The 21,712-nt window shown below is 39.7% G+C and overlaps 1 protein-coding gene across 2 annotated transcripts in view; it reads left to right on the forward strand.

Annotated features, from left to right (window-relative positions):
• The window catches only part of LOC137034499 (lipocalin-like), a 50,608-nt gene extending 30,669 nt beyond the window's left edge, over positions 1–19,939 (forward strand). The window contains exons 4-7 of one of the 2 annotated variants that reach the window (XM_067407483.1): positions 4,367–4,468; positions 7,872–7,966; positions 18,935–19,036; positions 19,373–19,939. In XM_067407483.1, the coding sequence (XP_067263584.1) occupies positions 4,367–4,468; positions 7,872–7,966; positions 18,935–19,036; positions 19,373–19,501 (428 nt within the window). In that variant the 3' untranslated portion in view covers positions 19,502–19,939. The remainder of the gene's footprint in view (positions 1–4,366; positions 4,469–7,871; positions 7,967–18,934; positions 19,037–19,372) is intronic. The other variant, XM_067407482.1, reaches the window with a different exon arrangement.
• The last annotated feature ends 1,773 nt before the right edge of the window (positions 19,940–21,712 follow it).

Consider the following 21,712-nt stretch of genomic DNA (forward strand, 5'->3'; position numbering starts at 1 on the left):
ACGGGAGCGACCGAGCAGAACATCACCACAGAGCCTGAGCAATGCGGGACTGACCAGGTGTGCGAGCCGGCTGTACCATCTGTCGCCGAGGGAATTCTAGTGGAATACGAGAGTATGGAAGTGAGCCCCACCCAACCCCCTGCCACTGAGAGTGAGTTTTTGGCAGGCACTGGTGACAATTTTTTTTGATTTAGGAGAGGTACATTTTCTGCTTGTTTTACTACCATCCGAATCTATCTGGTACTTGTCCAGTTCTCTGGCCCCTCCCAACCTCCCTCTCCCACCACCTCTCCAAAATCATGTTGAGACTATTTCATCTTCTGAAGGATTTTGTAGCACTCTCCAAACCCCTCTTCTGTCCCTTGTCACGCCTAACACCCAGTCATTGCTGTCTCCCATCAGCCCTTCAGTTTCTCCTCCATCTCCTCTCAGTGGTGGGGAACCACCTCGGAATGCTGGGAGCAACCTCCTCCTGGGCGTGAGGAGCCTGAGGTTCTGCCTCCAGCGTCAGAGCTCTCCACGCCCCCTCGACCCGTTGACCTGGCTCCTACACCTACGCTCCTTCCACCCTCGTCGTCAGCAGGTACCATTGGGGCATTCGGCCTCGCTGGGTTTCCTCTGCAAATCGGCTCCGCCTGGGTCGGACATCGCCACGCCTCCGCTAAGGACTTACGGGCCATCCGCTGCTCTCTGGCCCTCCACCCCTTCTGCTACGGCCAGCTCCGCCCTCCCTCAGGCTCCACCTCCGCAGGGCTGATCACAGAGCAGTGCAAGAAAAGCATTTGTTGTTAAAAAGTATGCATTTTTATTTTATATTTTTTTAAAGAAAATGATCAATCATTTTGCTAGACAAGGCCCTTATTCCTTATTTGGGATCATGTAGAGCCCTTTGAAGCTGCACTGAACAGCCTGGTCTTCTCCTGCCAGCACACAACTGAAATGCTCTTTAGTGGAAACTGAACAGCATTTCTTCTGAACAATGCTGCATCAGAAAGGCATCACGGCAACCCAAGCCATTTGCAGATATAGCTGTTGGAAATGGCATCCAGCCTTGCCACTGTTGTTGCTGTTATTCCAAACACCTTCAGTAGCCACATGACACTAGAGTTTGACCGATTGATCGGCCGGCCAATATATCGGGCCGCTTTTTGTCATTTTTTAATTAATCGGCATTGGCAGATTGTGCTGCAAATTAGGCCAATTAATAGGCAGGCACGATTGCCATTCCACCGGCATAAACAACCAGGTATACTTAATTTTTCACGTTCCACTGCATCTCGCACACAGTTGAGCACACAAGCCTTTAAAAGTATACTCCTTTTTTTTTTCTTTTTTTTTTCCATGTGCGTGGAAAAACGGATTTAGTGGACTGCTGTTTCGAAGCTCTCAAGTCACTCACACATGCCCTGTTGTACATGCAGATCATTCTGTATGCGGATGGGGTGTGCAAGCCTTTAACAAGCTGTATTTCTGGCTAAAGATGGGCACGGGTACCAAAGCCTGGTAACGAGCCTTGTATAAATTATTATACAAGCCTGCATTGTATTGATAAACTCAATTATGTTTCTGTACATTACTGGGATAATTACGAGCTCTACGAGGACGTGAACATTTTTTACAAGCTAGAATCTTGTAACTACAGGAATTATGAGGCCGCATGAACGCACCTTTAAGTGCAGCTTATAGTTTGTCACTGATGGGAAACAGGTGTGAGTGTAGGAATTGTGGGAAATGGAGTCCAGAGTGAAGTGACTGCATGTGTGCAATGAAAAAGTCTTAATGGTGAAAATGAGACCTCTGGTGGGGAGTGAGAGGAAGCAGCAGGCGGCGGAAATGTGACAACCCCAGTACTTCTGTGATAATTTCAATATTTGTAAGACAGAAATAACAATAGTGTGTGATTAGAAAGACTGTGTCGCTATTTCAGACAACCGCTCTCTCTGAGGCAGCGGCAGCTCCACACGCAGATATGAATGTTCTGATGTACTTCTGTCAAAGGTTTAATACAGAGGAGAATTGTTGTAATTTAGGAATAAGAATTGCATGGGTGTTTGAATCGAGATCGCAATCTTTTAATGATTAATCAGAAATTAACTTTATCAGAAATTCAAACTTGGCAGGATGATTTTTCATAATTTAACTTGTGCATTTGTTTCCTCAATCTCGCATGCTCCGTGTTTGAGATGGCCGCTGTAATAATAATAATAAACGATTATTCAATTTTGTAATGCACTTTCGTTATCAGATGGATAATGTTTTCACTTTTAAGTGGTCATCCTTCAGACATAGCCTACTTCTCATTGTAGGTTTTGTTTTGGTTTTCTCTTGTTCAGTCAGATGGGGCATGCACAATGAGGTGTCAAACACGTTGCCTTAGAGCGCTCATGAACCGCACACGTCTACTTCAGAGGCAGTTTTTTTCTTCCTTAATGACATGGTGGGCCAAATCAAAGTACATCATGGGCCAACTTTGGCCCACGGGCCCTAGTTTGGGCATCTCTGGTTTAAAGTGACCACGCTCCCTCCTATTACGTCACTTCCGGTTTGGCATTTTTCAGATGCGGAAGTAAGATTTTCTTGCAAAAAATGACTCCAGAAGCCTAAGTACCATATTTATAGGAAAATTTAAAAAAAAAAATCTAGTTCCTACATAATTTTTTTTTTTTTTTTTTTTTTTACATTGATTCACTGAAGCTCTAACCTGCATTAAACCTGCCCATTAATAAATGCCATGTCTGTAATTGGAGACACACACACATTTTCCCCAGCAATTCAAATGTTATATTTAATGTGATGACAACAAACATTATTTGTTCATCCTTTTAAGATTGTCCCCATTTGTAAAACAGAACATTTCAAAATGTAGGAAATCCAACATTTGATAGAAAACACTTATTTAAAATAAAAAAGACCACTATAATTACCACTATAACCAGCAGGTGGCGGCAGAGTAGCATTTGTTTGCATATATTAGCCATTTCCTGACTGTAATAGTTTTTCACTTAGTTTCGCTTTTGAATAAATATTAAACCTTATAAAATGACAAGGTTTAAAAATAAATGTTGTCAAGGTGAAGTACTCACAAAATCTCATGAAAAACTATAGCTTTTCTTGTGAATGAATTGCACAGAAAGCGAGCACCGCACTCTCCCTTTATAATCTGTCAGTCAGCGCAGCGCAAACTCAAGGATTTTGGCACAATTGTAAAAACTCTCATTTTATTCAATGAATCTAAAGTGCACAATAATTATTTCATTTTGACTCTTTTTTTCACACAAAAGTGTGAAACTGATGGTTGAATTGAATTTAGCTGAGAATAAACACTGAGGTAGGCCACATATTTATTTATTTATTTTATGTTGTTTTATGTTTGAATAACTAAATTAATACTATGCCTGACTATTTAAGTGACTGTATTATGATTATAAACTAAGTATTACACTACTGATGCTCAAACACACCAGCAAGTGACATTTCACCGGAAGTTTTCCAGCTGGCTTATATTATTGCGGAAGCTCTAAAAGAAGTTGCATATAGACAACTCTGAAATTACTTTCTAGTAACTCTTTAAAATAAAGTTTTAATTTTTTTTTTAAACATTTGTTACAGGCCTATTTATTATTTGTAAACATTAGTTAAACTGTTCTTTGTTAGTTCATTTAGCCCAAGTTAACAGGTATAACTTGATTTGGTAACACTTTACAGTAAGGTTCATTAGCTAAAGTTAATGTATTAAGTAACTAACCTCGAGCAATACATTTGTTAATGTATTTACTAATCTTCATTAACGTTAGTTAATGAAAAATACAGTTGTTCATTGTTTGTTCATGTTAGTTCAGTGCATTAACAAATGTTAACAAGATTTTAATAATGTATTAGTAAATGTTGAAATTAACATTAACAAAGATTAATACATGCTGTATAAGTACAGTTCATTATTAGTTTAATTAATGTAGTTAACTAATGTTAGCTAATGAATCTTATTGTAAAGTGTTACCCTTGATTTTAATCATGTAAATATTAAAATTAACATAAACAAAGATTAATAAGTGTAGTTAGAAGTAGTTCTCATTGTTTGTTCGTGTTAACTAAAGTTAACTAATATAACCTTAATGTAAAAATGTTTCTTATTCCTCTCTGAAACATCATGTTATGGAAATAAATGGATTAAGAATATCGTTTCTAATCTTACTTAAATTTCAGCCTGTACTGTGTACTGTATTAAAAAAAAAAAAAAAAAAAAAAAAAAAAAAAATATTAGCTCAGTCAATTGAATTATTTACTGCAGTTTTCATTGATTAGTCAGAATTGTCTCTGTGACATTTTAATGTGCTTGTACTTTTTTTTTTTTTTTTTTTTTTTGTAGGTCGAACACCCGATCTGAGCCAGGTTGTCTTGGACAAGTTCACCATGTTTTCTTGGAAGCAAGGCATTCTGTCGAAGAACATCGCCATCCTGACTAAAAAAGGTAAAACGCCAACACAGGCTTATTGGAAAAACTTACCTGTGGCAATATTTTACAATTAAGATTACTGGGGCAGCTTTTTATCATACAACAACACTTTTTACCATAGTGCATGATTTGTAAACGAACATATTTTGGAGTTTGCATCACTTAAACAGCTCAATATGTTCAGTTTTACTTACATACTAAGCTAGCTCAGCTGGTTAGCACCCAAAAATGAAATAATGTCATTAAAACATCTCTCGGCACTGATGTATCTAATACAAATGAAGCATCTTTTGAAAACATGCTGAGTGCTCGTTGCCACTGTTATCAGTGGTGCAACAGTGTTCTCTTGCCGCTCGTCTTCACAGACGAGCTGAGACTCTATTTGTTCTGGTGAAATCACAAAACAAAATGCGCATAAACATGTCCCTGCTCTTGATATACAATCACTAATGCATATTCTGGTTTTAATTAAGATATAAAGTAAACCACTAGAGGGTGGATTACAACCCAGAACCTGTATGCTTAAATATTTTACCACTAGTCCATTAAAACAATCAAATTCTTAGCACAGATCCATGTATTTATAGACTAATGTCTGCTGCATCTATAATTCAGATTTTTAATCCCCGTATCCGCTTACATATATTTATATATAATCTATTTTTAATCTCAATAATAAAAATGTATAATTCAGATTTTGATCTCCATATCCATTTACATATATTATATATATATCTTCCAAGGGTTTTTTTCCCTCCTAGGACTTTTTTCCCAGTGTTAGCACGCTGGGTTTTTCTCCTAGGGGTTTTTTTCCACCCCTGGGAGTCAGCCAACATTGGCTTAATGTAGCACCATCTTGTATATGTTACACATTACCACACTTGCTTATACAGCTTATTTTAACCACTTCTCTTTTTTTTCTGTGCTTCTAATATGTAAAGCTGCTTTGAAACTTTTACCAATTGTAAAAAGCGCTATATAAATAAATTTGACTTGACTTGACTAATGTAAATACTCTCAATATATTTGTATTATAGCAGATAAGGATGAAACTATTATAATAAACATGAGGTCTATATCAATAAATTGTGTGCATTTATTGTAATAATACAATTAAAATACATCCCCACCCCCCACACATTCCTGTCTCACCCATTTTTTAAAACAAAGTTACGCCACTGCGTGTGAATGTATAACAATGCCACTTTTACAGTGTTCAAAGCATGGGCACAACATGCCGGACTCAAAAACAAGTATAAAATTACTATTTGATGAATTCTCTCATCTGCACAGAAAAACACCCAAATGTGGCTGCTTTAGACCTCCTTGTCTAGTATCAGACTCATTGTAAAACCAGGCCTTGGCGTGAATGCCTAAACGGGAATGCCTAATTTCACAAATGCTGTCATCAAACCAAAATGCAAGATGCTAAAATTATATATAACAAATTGTAAGGACATTCTAATGAATTTATTTTACATATAAAATCACATTCATCCACGAAATCAAAATGAGAATCATTGCATTATTCTGTACATCTCTGCCTCTTATGAACTTAACTTTAACAAGCATCCTTAACTTTGACAAAAAACACACTTAGTGATTTCTAAAATGTGTTACTAATATATTGTCCAGAAATGTTTAAAGGAATGTATTTCCTATTTAATTTTAGAAAGAGAAAACCAATCAAATTGACCGTCTTGGTCGCATGAAGATAAAATGGCGGCAGCAGCGTTTTGCGAGGCAGCAATCATCAAAGGCTCTACCCCTTGATGACTGATGCCTCGCAAAACGCTCAAGACATTTCGGCGGGTTAGGAGTTGTCAGAGTTAGGACGATTCCAAGGGCCTGTGCACTTTTATTAGTAGTAACAGTCAATGCTCAAAGTGGGCAATTGTATTCTATACGTGTGCGTTCAGAGCTTAAATAAGCTGTACGAACTGAACAGATCAATTGTCCGCGCAATATGACTGTGACTGAAGCCCAATAGTTAAATTTTGCATGAGTGGCACGCGAATCACCATAGGCGTGTGTGATAAGATTTGCATGGGCTGTTCCTATGAGACGCTGATGATAAAATGTGCAACCCATTTGAATTCTATTGAGGATAGTGAAACACTATGGAGAAAGTCGAACATAATATAAAACAGCCACTAAAATGACTGATGAAAAGACATCATTCTGCAAGCTTTTTAAACTCATGATGACCATATTTACTAGAATATATTACATTCTACTGTATTTATTGTGGCAAATTTTTTATAGTTGTAGAAATTATAATAGATCTTTTAAATGAATAGATTTTTTACTAAAGATTTACAGTGTATTACACTGTAGCATGTTGTAGCTATAGTTTCTAACTGTGTTGCTATTTTTCATAACAAATGCTATAAAAAGAAAGAAAACAAAATAGTCTTACCTGTAATTATATCCTTATTGTAACAAATGCTGTAATTAACAATTACAAGAACTATGTTACTTTTAAGACTTACTTTTGCTTATTTTTATAAAATTGCTTATAATTTATTCACCCCCATGTCATCCAAGATGTCCATGTCCTTCTTTTTTCAGTCAAAAAGAAATAAGAATTTTTCTCCATACAATGGGCTTGAATGGGCACCAGACAGTTGAAGGTCCAAATGACTGTTTCAGTGCAGCTTCAAAGGGCTTTAAATGATACCAGACAATGAATAAGGGTCTCATCTAGAGAAACGATCAGTCATTTAAAAAAAAATAAAAAAAGTGTAAGTTTTATAAGCACAAATGTTCTCCTTGCTTTGTTCTCAGATGCGCGTTCGAAACACCGGCTCTGTTCTTCTGCCTATGTCAAGTGTGACCTTTTCAACGTAATTGTGTATTACGTGACGTCACGAACACGCATCCGAGAACAGAGCAAGGAGAACGTTTGTGCTTATAAAACTTACACTTTTTTTATTTTATTTTTTTTATAATGACTGATCGTTTCACTAGATAAGACCCTTATTCATTGTCTGGTATCGTTTAAAGCCCTTTGAAGCTGCACTCAGTCATTTGGACCTTCAACCGTCTGGTGCCCATTCAAGCCCATTGTATGGAGAATATCCTGGAATGTTTTCATCAAAAACCTTAATTTCTTTTCGACTGAAGAAAGAAGGACATGAACATCTTGGATGACATGGGGGTGAGTAAATTATCAGCAAAAGTCTATTTAAAAGTGAACTGATCCTTTAAAGGTGTGGAATGGGTGCAGTAGGGGCCCCAACCTCATACTCTTTCAAAGGGCCCAAAATTGCTAGCGCCTCCCCTGCATTCAGCCCCTTTGATGTGATCACATGGAATTACAATGACGACTCATGCCATGCGATTTTGGGAGCATAAATAGTGGAACAGAATCAATCTGTGAGACAGACTGCCTGATAATACAGTTTATTTCATCCAGGATTTGATCACCAGCAGACTGCAGAAATGTTAATAGCTGGTGGCTGGAGTCCAGTGACGCCTGTCACTCCAGAGGTGATGAACATCTGCCTTAAGGTAAGAGACAGAAAATCACTCATCAATCATGTTCATAATTAAATTGTATAATATATTTTGTGAAGTCAGGCTGTGTCTGTACAGGTGTGCCAAGGAGAGACATGGGTTGAGCTATATTTGGTACAGGAGTGTGTGTGCAATGTAGAAAAAGATGCATAAATGTCCAGTGATGTATATCCATATATTCTTTATAAGGAAAGTAGATTGTGTCACGTGTATGCATGAAGTATATGTTATATTGTATATTGTTTTAAACATGAGAGTTCAACGGCGACCTCTAGTGGCCAAAATAAAGCATTACAAAGCAAAAACGTCTTGGTTACGTATGTAACCTTAGTTCCCTGAATAGGGAACGAGATGCTGTGTCAATCGCTATGGGGAACGCCTCTGTGTGATTGCATCATGAAACAATAGGGTGACGGAATTTCATAGGCGGGTGACGTCACTGACCAGGAACTATAAAGTCTACCCCGAAAACACATCCGTTCAGCTTCTGAATTCTGAAGCAAAGTGCTTACGGGCATGCTGGGGGTATGGCCAGGTGATGTAGCGTCTCGTTCCCTATTCAGGGAACTAAGGTTAACCGAGACGTTCCCTTTCAAGGGAACTCGCGCTGCATCAATCGCTATGGGAACGACAATCCCAGCGTCGCCATATGAGTAAGTGACTGTTCATGTGAAGCCAAAGCGCACAACTCACACCTGCACCCCTAGAGTGGAGATGAGGTTTAGCTCGTACAACCTCACGAATGTGTGCGGTGAGGACCAGCCTGCCACATCACGAACATCAAAGCCTTAGAGGCAGCCATACTCCTTGTAAAATGGGCTTGAACAGCCAAAGGTTAAGGCTGACCAGCCGACTCATAAACAAGTGATATGGCCTCGACCACCCATTTGCTCATTCTCTGCTTGGATGCAGAGAGACCTTTCCTAGGTGACCCGAAATATAAAAATAATTGATCTGATTTTCTCCACATGGCTTTAGCTCTGTGGACATAGGCATTAGGGATGTCCCGATCACGTTTTTTTGCCCTCGAGTCCGAGCCATTTGATTTTGAATATCTACCGATACAGAGTCCCGATCTGATACTTCTGTAATACATCAAAAAAGAATAAAGAAGAGCGAAAAAACAGATTCAGGATCCAGGAACAGTGCTTTTCAGGTATCTAATAGTAATCAAATAGTAATCAAATATAAAATATCACTGCATATTATCTTTACTGTATAAAATAAATAAAGATTAATCATTATTGAAGTTACAAAAACTATTCAGTCAAGAGCAGTGAGTGATTTCTTTGTTATTTGTTGTTTGATTTAACATTAAAAACAGGCAGCAGGAATAGTTTTTTTCCCTTTAAGACATACACAAACCAGTCCATATACTGTTACACACGCGCTGTCTTTCTCGACTAATATACGTTCACTTAAGGGTTACTTCAGGATTTAGCATTAAGCTTTGTATTAGTAGAATACCAGTAGTATTTTCGAATTAGCGTGCTTTCCCCCTTCATATCAGCCCGAGATGAGAGATTTATTCATTTTTATTCTGTAAAAAAGCCTCTGATGACGCAAAAATCGTCATTTTATGTCATCGGAGGCTTTTTTGGCCAGAGGCTTAAAACTACAGCCAGTAATAGCAAGTAGTTCCACATTTTTTCACCACGCCCATACATATGCGCGTTTGAGGTTACTCACGGACATAGATCAGGCCAGGCTGTTCGTCCTCTGGGAAAGTGAATATAGATGGTATCGCGGTGTCCTTCAGAATGGTTCTCTTCATTGCAAAGATATTTGGTTCGTAGTTCTCGTGCTTGAAATGGAGACTACATATTCTGCATATTTTGGGTTTTCTATAACGGTGTCATCTCCAAACTTCGGGTGTTTGATGGCCCGCAGCCACTGTTTACATCGCTCCAAATCTTTAACTTAATCTGAAAATGATGGAAACTTACTTGTCCTTTCCTGGTTTTGGGTGTACATCCAGGTACAAAGCAATTTAGCACCATTTCGCTGTAAATGTATGAACTAACTCACGATTTATTTGTTTGAATTTTCCTGAATGCCGCCTGTAACCGATAGGCGTGGTTTGGGCGTGGCCTCGCAAGGGCAGCAAAACAAGTGCATTCTGGGAGTTTTTGTCTTTCATCCACATTAGTCAAAAATACATTTTCTGCCTTTTCTCAGTCTAGAAAGCTCCAAATTCAAAAATAATTTCACATTTCTACTACATAAATGACCAATTTTAAATACACATTCATCTTTCCAGGGGTGAAGTACCCCTTTAAGACATAACCGACTATGTTTGCTAGGATACTCAGTAAGACGGGCATGTTGACATAATTTTTGTATGAATGTGGCCGCTGAAGCGCAAGACTTGAAAGGAAACTCAGTATTTGCACGCTGACTGAAATAAGCGTGTGCGCGCTTTGGATGACCGCACACAAATCTTCTCACAGCGCGTGCGAGTTCTCTTTCGCGTCTTGTTCTTGAAGGTTTAAATCAGCAAGGCTTAAATGAGTTAGTTTAAACACAGATAGCAACGTGTGCTCTTCAGGTCTCCCCTGCGCTCGCGCGCTATCAACACCCGGGTGATGACGGCGTAAATGACTGGACATTACAGCAGACGGCACTCGCAGTTAACGGTTTACTAGTGACTGTTTTGTCCATGCTTTCTGATTATCGTTGTTGTAACGTTTTGCGCATCTATCGACTCAAACATACATTATCTGAACTCTGTCTGTTTTCCACGTTGCTATTTTAAACAAACCATATTAACCAATAGATGCGTCGTCATTCGAGATGGACCATGGTGCAAGTGCACCCCTAATACATAGCTATATATCCGAGTCCTGATCGGGAGGTAACGTCCAATTCCGATTGAGTCTGAAACCACATGATCGGGCCCGATTTCCGATCACGTGATCGGATCTGGACATCCCTAATAGGCATCCAATGCCCTAACCAGGCACAGCAGATTCCGAGAGTGCTTGAATGCTCGAAGGGGGCCAAGAAAGGCCTTCTAATACAACGGCCAAATCCCAAGCTGGTACTCTCATTCAAACTGCAGGTCTAAGCCTCAAAGTGCCACAGAGGAAATTGACTTATAAGTGAATGTCTCCCCAAAGATACCCCACTTAAAGGAACTTGGTAAGTAGATACGGCCGCCACGTACACCTTTAGTGTGGAGGGGGATAACCCTGTGGAAAGCACCACACCAATGGGGCAGTTAACTGGGTCACACTGGCAATTTTCATACCATGAAGTGAATAATCTCCACTTCAGGGAATAAAGTTTCCTTGTGGAGGGAGCTCTGGATTGGAGAATGGTCTCAACAACCTCGGTTGAGAGACCAGTGCTTATGAGCTGTGCCCCCTAAGAGGCCATGCCCACAGCTTCCACATCTCCCAGTGGGGGTGAAGAATTGACGCAATAGGGGGAAATGCGTACAGCAGCAGCCAGCATCCAGCCCAAGAGGTGCTAGGTTTGTCATTGAGAACCATAGTGGACAGTGAGTCGTCTCTCAAGACGCAAAAAGATCCACTTGGGCTTCGCCATAGTTCTCAACAGGAGCTTCTCCACCTCTGGGTGAAGTCTCCACTCCCCGGGCCTCGGCCCCTGCCTCGACAAGATGTCTGCTCCCACATTCAGGTACCCAGGGATGTACACTGCCCTGTTAGAGAGCAGTTTCCCTTGGGACCACAGGAGGATCTGCTGAGCCAGTTTGTATAACGGGCGCAATTTCAGACCCCCCTGGTGATTTATATATGAGACCACTGATGTGTTGTCTGATCGAACTAGCACATGGTGGTCCCTGAGGTCTGGAAGGAAGTGTTTTAGTGCTAGAAACACCACCAGCATCTCCAGGCAGTTTATGCCAAGAGAGATGATGGTCCTGCCACAGACTTCAGGACGAGCTACCACTCATGATTGCCCCCAGCCCGTGAGGGATGCATCTGTCGTTAGAGTGACACAATGGCCAAGAGCTCCCAACACATGTCCCTGGGACAGAAACCAAGGTTGCTTTCATATCGCCGCGTGACTCTGATTATATGAAAAAGACCCCTCGGTGAGAACCCCTTGGTTTTGAGCCACCACTGCAGTGGTCTCATGTTCAGCAGGCCAATAGGTATCACGTTGGACACTGCTGCCATAAGACCTAACAGTCTCCAGAACTGTTTGACAGTGAGTGACTGGCCTAGCTTTATGTCGGAGATCGTCGAGAGAATCAATGTTATGCGAGCCGGAGGTAGACGTGCGCACCGAATCCCACACCACGCCTAGATAAGTGGTCCTCTGAGTTGGAGTAATCACACTTTTCTTTGCTTAGTCTCTTTGCTTAGTCTCTTTTTTTTCTTAGTCTCAACCCCAAGCTTCTCATGTGAGCGAGAACAACATTTCGATGTTGAACCGCCATCTGCTCTGATTGAGCCAGAATCAACCAATCGTCTATGTAGTTCAGAATGCTGATGCCCTGCATATGCAAGGGTGTCAGAGCCGTGTCTACACATTTGGTGAAGGTGCGGGGTGACAGCGCTAGGCTGAAGGAAAGAACCTGATATTGGAATGCTTACCCCCGAAAGCATCTTGAACTTGAGCTTTGCTACTGTTTAAATTAACTTTTCTACTGTGTGCAGGACCCATTGAGATATATTTGAGATATATTCCACTCTGTCAAAAAATCTACTAAGAGAACCAGCCGTCGAGGCTGGCCTCTGGTGGAATATGGGCAGCCAGCACAGTGCCCTGAAGCGGAACCCCGGCAGGAAACAACTGGCTTGGCTGCCTCAGAGAGTGAACACCGTCTGGCTTCGGAGGGGACGAAGCTCTTAGCAGCAATGATGGTCCTCAGATCCGTCTGGCCCTGCCTCCCAGCTCCTTGGAGGGGGAGTACGGGTAGTAGCACTGTGTCTGGTGTTGTCTGTGTGAGAAGTTCGTACTTGGCCTCGGCTGTTCCCGCCCAGCAATCACCATAACCGTGCCTTCTCATAACAAACACATCACTATGATGTAAAATATATGGTAACCTCAGTGTGGAGGTCGGGAAAAACGGTAAGCTGCAATGTGGAGGTTGAGCTTATCTAGATGGAAAAAACTTTCATCTAATTTGTCTTTTGACTTGCAGCTCTTGTTTCTCGGTTGGCCATTCAATATTAAAATCGAGCACGAGTAAACAACTCCACAAACTCCTCACTAACAAAAAAACTGAAGTGGCGAGTCTTCAGCTTCACCTGTTTCCAGACTAACAACATCCAGCTCCTCAGAACTGGATGTCATCAGTGCAGCTGTCTCAACTGGAGTGGAAGAAACCGCAGTGCGTGCTTCCTGACTCCGAAAAGAGACATTAAAACCAACAGGTGAGGGCTGAGATAGGGCAGTGCTTGTCTCAAAACCCTCTGTTAGATTCAATTTCGAACCTCATGACACCAGGTGCCGGTCTGCCTCGGCAGAAGCGGAACCCAAGATGCGAGGAACGCGAGCCCTCCTCAAAGAGGGCTCGGCGGGAGTGCAGCCTCAGAAAAAGATCACAATGCTCACAAGCAACTTCCTCCAAAGCTGCTTGTGCATGCTGCACTTCCAAACAAACAACATACATCTGGTGTGTATCTCTGCCTGAAGTGCAGCCTTTATCAATGCAGTGCACACAGTACGGAAGTTTTGTGATTCATTTCACAAAAGTACAATCGATCACAAATAGAGAACTTAATCTACCAATTTAAGTTTCCCAAAATTAATCTTGTGTGGTGAAAAAAAAATATTTCAACGCATTTCATGATTGAAAGGAGCGCATGTATTGAAATAAACTGAAACAATAAAAACATACGCGACTGCCTCGTTTAGATAATGTTGCAAAATTAAAATGAAAAATCACGCTGGGTGGGGATTTAAGTGACGTCATCCTCTGAATGTAGATGCAATGGCTGGATCGCGTTTACATTACACCGAGATACGACCACAATGCGTTGACTACCACCGAACCAGGACACGTTGATTGGATAACATTCCAATCACAAACGTGTTTACACTTGTCTTTTCAATGCGTAGGCTATGTGGACAACATCCAGATACAGATCGCATGTTAATGCCAAGTGTAAAAGCAGCCATTTTTGCATTGGAAAAACACTTGTTCTTAAAGCTGTAGTTGCTATAAAAAAAATAAATAAAAAAAATAAAAAAAAAAAGCTTACTTCCAATCAGGGCTTGACATTAACACCCGTCAACCCGCCAAATGCGGGTAGAATTCATCTGTGGCGGGTAAGACAGATACTCCAACTAGCCACTTTGGCGGGTTGAATATAAAAGGTAGCCAAGCTTGTCGTATCACAAAATTACAATTCAATCACAATTCTTTATTGATTAACTTGCTGTTAGTGAAGGCGGGATAGGAGGAATACCACTGAATGACACACAACTGAAACGCTCTCTCGCGTCGTGCCCTCGATCAGTTTTCCTTTGCACCTGTATTGTCAAATACACGCACACACTGATGTCAAAATGTCCATTGTGTGGAGTATCTTGCGTGAATACAGTCGGTTATGGCTTAAGTGGACGTAAAACGGGTGGGTAAAAAACTGAATATGTGTCAGTATATTACATACATGCATTCAGCAGCCCCCAAATAAATTAAACAAAAAGCATGCCAAAGTCAACTTTAAGCATATAAAATGTAATTTCCCAACAGCAAAATTGTGGCCAGTGAAAATGCTCAGTGGCTAGTAACTTTGGAAAATCACTAGCCACAGTGGCTGTTGAGCACAAAAGTTCATGTCAAGCCCTGTTTCAAATGCTTCTAGTGTCATTTCCACTACTATAAACTAAAACTATAAACTTAAGCTGCAGTTTTAGACTTTATGCTTTATGCTCCTTATGCTCTCCAATCATATTGCATCCTATTTTATGTATTAGGCAACGGGTGCATGCTCCCTGACCAGATTGCTACTAGTTAAAACTAGTCTGTGATTTTCAACATGCTTGTTGTATCAGATTTGCTGCCGCTAAGGGTGTAAGCTTCTCCATTAGAGAAGAAAGCCCATCCGAATTAGGTTTGCAACATGCTTTTTGCAATAAAGGCTCATCTGGGCTCAGTAATATGCTTCTTACTATTGCTGATTCATGTTTTGGCAGTATGCTTGCGGCCAAGGTGCACAATACTCAATTGACAACACGCTTGTTGCTATGCACTTAGCAGCATGCTTGTTGCAAGAATCATACCACCTCCGGCTGGATCATTTAGGATGCTATGTGCAATTCACAGCATTCATATTAATCGTACTCACTTAAGGCTGCTCATTTACCTTTAATATATATTATGGTTGGGGGATGGTTTGTTTTGGGGGAAATGTATTGCTGCACTCCCTGCTCTGTCCAGGCATGGCTGCTTGAATGAGCGGGGAGTTTTGCCCAGAACAGTTCCATACCGGCAACATTAAATTGCTATTGCATATTACTATCTTTTTATTGCTAACATTCTTTATCATTAATAAACTGTGACGATAGTGGTCTGACAGAAATCAAGCGTATAGCGTCAGTTCTGGCAGACATGTCAGCTGACATTCAGCTGATCCATACTATTCAATAGGAATACATTTCAGATTAGACCGCGTCTTTCAAATATACCTTCCAGCATTCAGATGCTGCTTGATCGCTGCGCTACACTCGCTATACCCGCCTCCATCCCCAGCTCCTCCATTGTATGATTGCACCTGTGGCTCAGTACCGCACCTCTACTCATGTAATCCAGGTTATTATTATTGTTATTAATTCCTCATATCTGTTTATTTCTCTTTCAGGTGATGTTCACATTTATTTTTCTCTGAGACAGGCAACATTAAATTGCTATTGCATATTACTTTCATTGTTTTATTGCTAACATTATTATTACTAATCTTTGATGACTTGTTTTACAGAGAAATCGATTCAGGTGATTGAGTGAGAGAGCAGTCCAAACAAATGATTTAGACCGTTTTGCAAAGCACTGATTCTTGAGAGATGGGACAAAACATGTCCAGCAATTGTAACTGCTATTAGGTTTAAAAATAAAAATATTTTCTATTTTAAATGTTATGAGGGATTAATAATAGAAAGTATTTATCACAATTATCCCCTTCAATTTAATTTTATCATTATTATATCAAATGTATAACACTTATTGTCTTCTCACTACATCTAAAACAGTGTGTCCACAGAGAAGGGTTCAAAAATTTGTATGCAATAAAATGGATAAAAATGTTTTTTTTTAATGATGAAAAAGCTTGTTTTATAAAAAGCAATACTTGATAATATTTCATGTCAGAGCAATATTGTTTTTCAATGACACATGCATGTTTTATAAGATTTCCAAGTTGTGTCCCCACTTTTTGTCAACACCGTCAGACATTTATTAAAATGTAATAATATCAGGGAATATCAGGGGCAGCTGTCACTCTGAGGGACCCCCTTGCCACATTCCACCTCTGCAGAGTACATCAATGTCAGACAGGCTCTAGTAAGTTTTATAATTTTAGAATATTTTAAATCTTAATGTTAATATTCCCTGTGTCACAACCATGATATGTCAACACCCTCTTCCAATTCATGAGGAAATTATTCAAAATTTTTAGATTATTTTTTTCTCCTGAAGCAGGTTCTATTAGCATATAGCATCAACAGAGAAAACAAAATGGCTACTACATGAACTCCATTTGTTTTGTGAAAGAAAGGCAAATATGTCAACACCGTCAGTGTCAACACCGTCAGATTTTCTGTCTGACGGTGGTGACAGGCCAATGACGGAGTTGACATTCAACATGAAGTCATCATATTTTTGTGGTTTTCAAGTCATTTTTAATTATATTAAATATAAAATAGTGTATAGTTTTTCTAATATTGTACTAATACTAACTATATGACCTGACAGCGTATATTGCTTTTGTGGATTAGTCATCACTTCTAGCAGAGTTAGGCTTAATTTAATTATTACCCTGCTGCTCCGATAAGCTTTATAATGGCAGTGCACAGAAACCACCTGTTTAAAACTCAAAAAGTGCATCCATCCATCCAATGTACTCCACACAGCTCCGGGGGGTTAATAAAGTCCATCTGACTTGAAGCGATGCATTTGTGTAAAAAAAAAATATTCATATTCAACACATTATGAAGTAAAATATCTAGCTTCCGCCAGACCGCCTTCCATATTCAACTTAGGAAGAAAGTGTAAAACTCTAACAGTTAAAAATGCTTCTTCCTTAGTTAAATATGGATATTTTTTTAACACATCGCTTCGCTTCAGAAGGACTTTATTAATCCCCCAGAGCTGTGTGGAGTATGTTTATGATGGATGGATGCACTTTTTTGAGTTTCAAACAGGTGGTTTCTGTGCACTCCCATTATAAAGCTTAGGAGCATCAGGGTGATTATTAATATTTCTCCAGTTGTATTCGTCAGAAAGCAGAAAGTCATAAACACCTAGGATGGCTTGAGGGTGAGTAAAGCTTGGGCTAATTGTCATTTTAAAGTGAACTAATCTTTTAATCCTTTACTTGCCCTCATGTCGTTCCACATAAGACCTTCAGACCACAAATTAAGATATTTTTGATGAAATCCAAGAGGTTTATGACTTGTCCATAGACAGCAATATAATCACCACTTTCAAGGTCCAGAAAGGTACTAAAGACATCGTTAAAACTCAAGTGGTTCAACTTAAGTGCTGTGGTTCAACCTCAATATTATGAAGAGACAAGAATACTTTTTGTGCCCAAAAACTAAACAAAAATAACGATTTTATTCAACAGTATCCTCGCTTCTGTGTCATTCTTCTATGCTGTTGAATAACAGATATTGTTGAATAAAGTCATTATTTTTGTTTTGTTAACATACTCACTGTTTGTTGTGTTTGTTTTAATAGAGTAATTGATTGATTCAAGTATTTGATAGTTAACAAGACTACAAATTCAGGTTTTTGTCAACACCGTCAGATGAATATTTTGATATATCATTATGATATTTTATATTTGTTTAGGAATTGTTGGTCATAGGTAAAAATGTAATCTGTCTGCTAACATGAGAATGGGTTTTGAAATGTTAAAATCATCTTGATTTTTGTTAAAGATAAAGTTAAAGTTATATTTCACAGTCCAATTTAAAGAAACACAAATGAAAATCTTTATAATAAATATATATACACATATTGAAAGTATTATTTTGTGGCCTCTGTCAGCCTTGGTAAAAATGAGTGTTTACTATACTTTTTATAGGTCTTGCATAATGTGAGTGAAAATTAATTTGTGTTTTTGTTGTCTGACGGTGTTGACACAATATAAGTGATGGCAAGGTAAAAAGCACATTTTGATTAAAAAGAGTAAAGTTGGGAGGTTGTATCAAAGCATTGCTCAGTAGCTTATTACATGTAAGATACATAAATGTAGTTTAATTTGCCTGAGTATAAGGTTTATTTTTTTCAATATTGCATCCTGTTTTGTCCCACTTCTCAAGAATCAGTGAAAGGCATTTTACCAATTCATAATTTAAAACACAATTTAAGCATCAGAAAATATGAACAGTTCAGTTGCACAGCTGTTAAACTGAATATACAAAGTGAAGCAAGCTTTTTCTTTAAATATCCACAATACAACCAACAACTTGCTCGTCTCTACAGCAACAGTGCACTCTATGAGCTGGTGTGAGTGAGTGGAGGCGGGGGTAATTTGCATATTCATTGATCCGTTTATATTAAATGAGGAAAGGGTGTAGAGTTACATTCATACTATTTGTGAATTATGAATTGTTTTTAAAATGTCATTTTGGTGATCAAAGATGAGTTTTATTGGATAAAATAATTGACTACAGGGGGACTCTAATGTCACAATACTTTTAACATAGCCTAAGTTGTCTGATATCTGAATGATAGATGTAACTCCCTAGAGACTAATAAACTCAGTCTTATTTAAATAATAATAATATAGATGAATATAAAATGTACATTTGTTTATTCAGGTGAAGTCAGACATAGAGGCGAACTCTGGAACCAATTTTGCTGTTTACATTCCTTTAAGCTTTGCTTCTCAGATTGTTGCAGGGGTAAACTATGTGGTCAAGGTAAGAGAGTTTTTTGTTTTACTTTGGTATTTTATGGATTTGTTTTGTATTTTATGGTTTTTGAAACTGTGGCAATGTGTCCTTAACCGGTGTAATGTGTCTATTAATTTTTTGTCCTCTCATAAAGGTAAAATTAATCATATCACTGTATAACTGTTTCTCTGCATTTGTAGCCTTTTTCTCAATGCAGAACTTTGCATTCCATCATGAAAACAAAATGTCAATAGTTTGCTATCAATGTGAACAGAGTTTTACATCGAAGAGATCACTTATAAATCTGTGTTGATCTCTCTCTTTCACTCTCTCTCTCTCTTTCTCGCTCTCTCTCTCTCTCAGGTGAAAGTCGGGGAAGATAAGTGTGTTCATGCGATGATATTTCAAGAACTCCCCTGCTATGGAGGGGATGTGACTGTGAATAGAGTCCAGTACCCTAAATCCCTCAATGACCCTTTGATCCCCTTCTGAACATGTCTAACTACATATGAAATAGTCTGTCTTATCTAATAACAGACACAAAGAAATTTAATTTCTCAATATTAAACTCAGTATTCAAACCCTCAGTGCCTGTGTCAGTGTTATTGTGAGAAGACATAAACAACACCAAATTCACTTTACTTTACTAAAATTGTTTTATGCTGAAAGAAGTAATTGTTACAGAGCCCCATGTTTGTCTTCCCCTGTGACCTAGTTTCCCCGTGCTGTTGATTAGTTCATTTGATTCACCTGTGTCTTGTTAGTCATCCCATCACCTTGTTTAGCTCCCTTTGTTAGTCATCTGTATTTATACCCTGTGTTCCCATTCACTCCTTGTCTGTTCTCGTTGTTGTCAGACGCTGTTTATGTTAAGTGTATGTTTGGTTATTCCTTGGTTACTCATTGCCCGTGTTCATTAAAGTATTGTCTATAGTTGTGGAAATCCGTATCAGCCTCATCTCTACACCAGCAGCTACCTTAACAGAAGAACGGACCAATACAGTTTTTGCGGCGATTTTCTTTTTGTTTATTTTTTCCCCTTTCTCTGTCACCATGGATCCCGCTGTTGCCCTTTTGTGGCTGGAGCAGAGGGACCGCTCCCTGGAATCCCACACCCTGGATTTTTTGGAGTTGGCGTGCCTCACACACTATCCAGACCGCTAGCTCTGCATGTTCTACATCTCCAGCCTTAGCGAGCGGTCCCGGGCACGCCTCCCAGGGAGCGGTCCTCAGAAGGACTTCGCCGCACTTGTGGAGTGGGTGCTGGTAAACGACAACTCTCCGTTTACCATCTGCCCCGCGGAGGATGACTTCACCGCCAGCCCCACTCCACTGCCAGAAGCCAGTCAGTCACCATCGACGAACGTCACAACGGAGATGTTTCACGAGCCCACCGCAGACCGAGGAGGCCAGCCCACCGCGATGGATGAACCAGGACCGAGGAAAGGATCGGACAGTACCATCGCCCCGGAGCCAACCTCACAGCAAGGTTCTGACCAGGTGCATGAGCCGGTAACATCATCTGACGTCATGGGAGTGCTTGTGGAGCTCGAGGGCTGGGAGGAAAGCTCCACCCACAACACCACCACAACGAAAACTATGACTGATACTGGCAAATATGCTGAGGAACTGAAAGACATTTTTACAGCTGATTTAATTGACTTTTTCGGAGAGGTGACTTCCCATTCCCCTGATTCTCCTGTTTTTAATGATTCTCCTGAGTCTCCAGAGGACCAATCTCCAGTGTTCTCCAGATCTCTGTCTCCCGAGTTCCCTGTCTGCCCACCCAGCCTCCCTCTCCCGCCTCCTCCGTCACCCAGTCTCACAGCCAGTTCCTCAGCCCCACCATCATTTCTGCCCTTCAGCCGCTTGACATCTCCCACATGCCAGGTGGGGATGTCAAGCATCTTCACAGTTCACAGTTCACTTTATTAGCCATTTGCAGTATAAAACCACATTGGAAAAGATGTGCAAGAAGCTCTGAGTACAATGTACAATGTCAAACACTCAAAAAAAAAAAAAAAAAAAAAAAAAAAAAAAATCAAAATTAAAATGCTATACAATAGAATCCACACATAAATATAAAGTGCCAAATTTAAAGTGCTTTGTTTAAAATGATTACAGCTTGGGGAAAGAAACTGTTTAAATGGCGATCAGTAGAACATTTTACCGAGCGATACCTTCTCCCTGAGGGAAGCATCTCAAAGAAGGCCCCTGCAGGATGGCCTGAGGCATCATTAACGAGTTTTAAAGCTCGATTCAAAAGTCTAGCTTTATATATAACCTCCAAGAATGGCAAAGTACAGCCAATGGTCCTGCTGGCTGAGCGAACCACTTTGTTCAAAGCCTTCTTCTCTTTCAGGGTTCAGATTACCATACCACAAAGTAATACAACTAGTTAAAACACTCTCAATTACACAATAATAAAAATTCAAAAGAATCTTAGTATTTTGAGTAAACTCTCGAAGCCTGCGTAAAAAGAAGAGGCGCTGTCTCGCTTTCTTAGCAATGCTAGTCGTATTAGAGCTCCAGTTCAAATCATGAGAAAGAGTCACACCCAAAAATTTACATTTCTCAACAATCTGCACATCAGAATCATAGATAGTAATAGGCAACTGATTCCTGTTGTGACAAAAATCAATAACAAGTTCACATGTTTTTGAAGTGTTCAGAAGCAAGTTATTTTTTTTACTCCATTGAGCA

Source organism: Chanodichthys erythropterus, chromosome 13 (assembly GCF_024489055.1).
Source record: "Chanodichthys erythropterus isolate Z2021 chromosome 13, ASM2448905v1, whole genome shotgun sequence".
NCBI classification, from domain to species: domain Eukaryota; kingdom Metazoa; phylum Chordata; class Actinopteri; order Cypriniformes; family Xenocyprididae; genus Chanodichthys; species Chanodichthys erythropterus.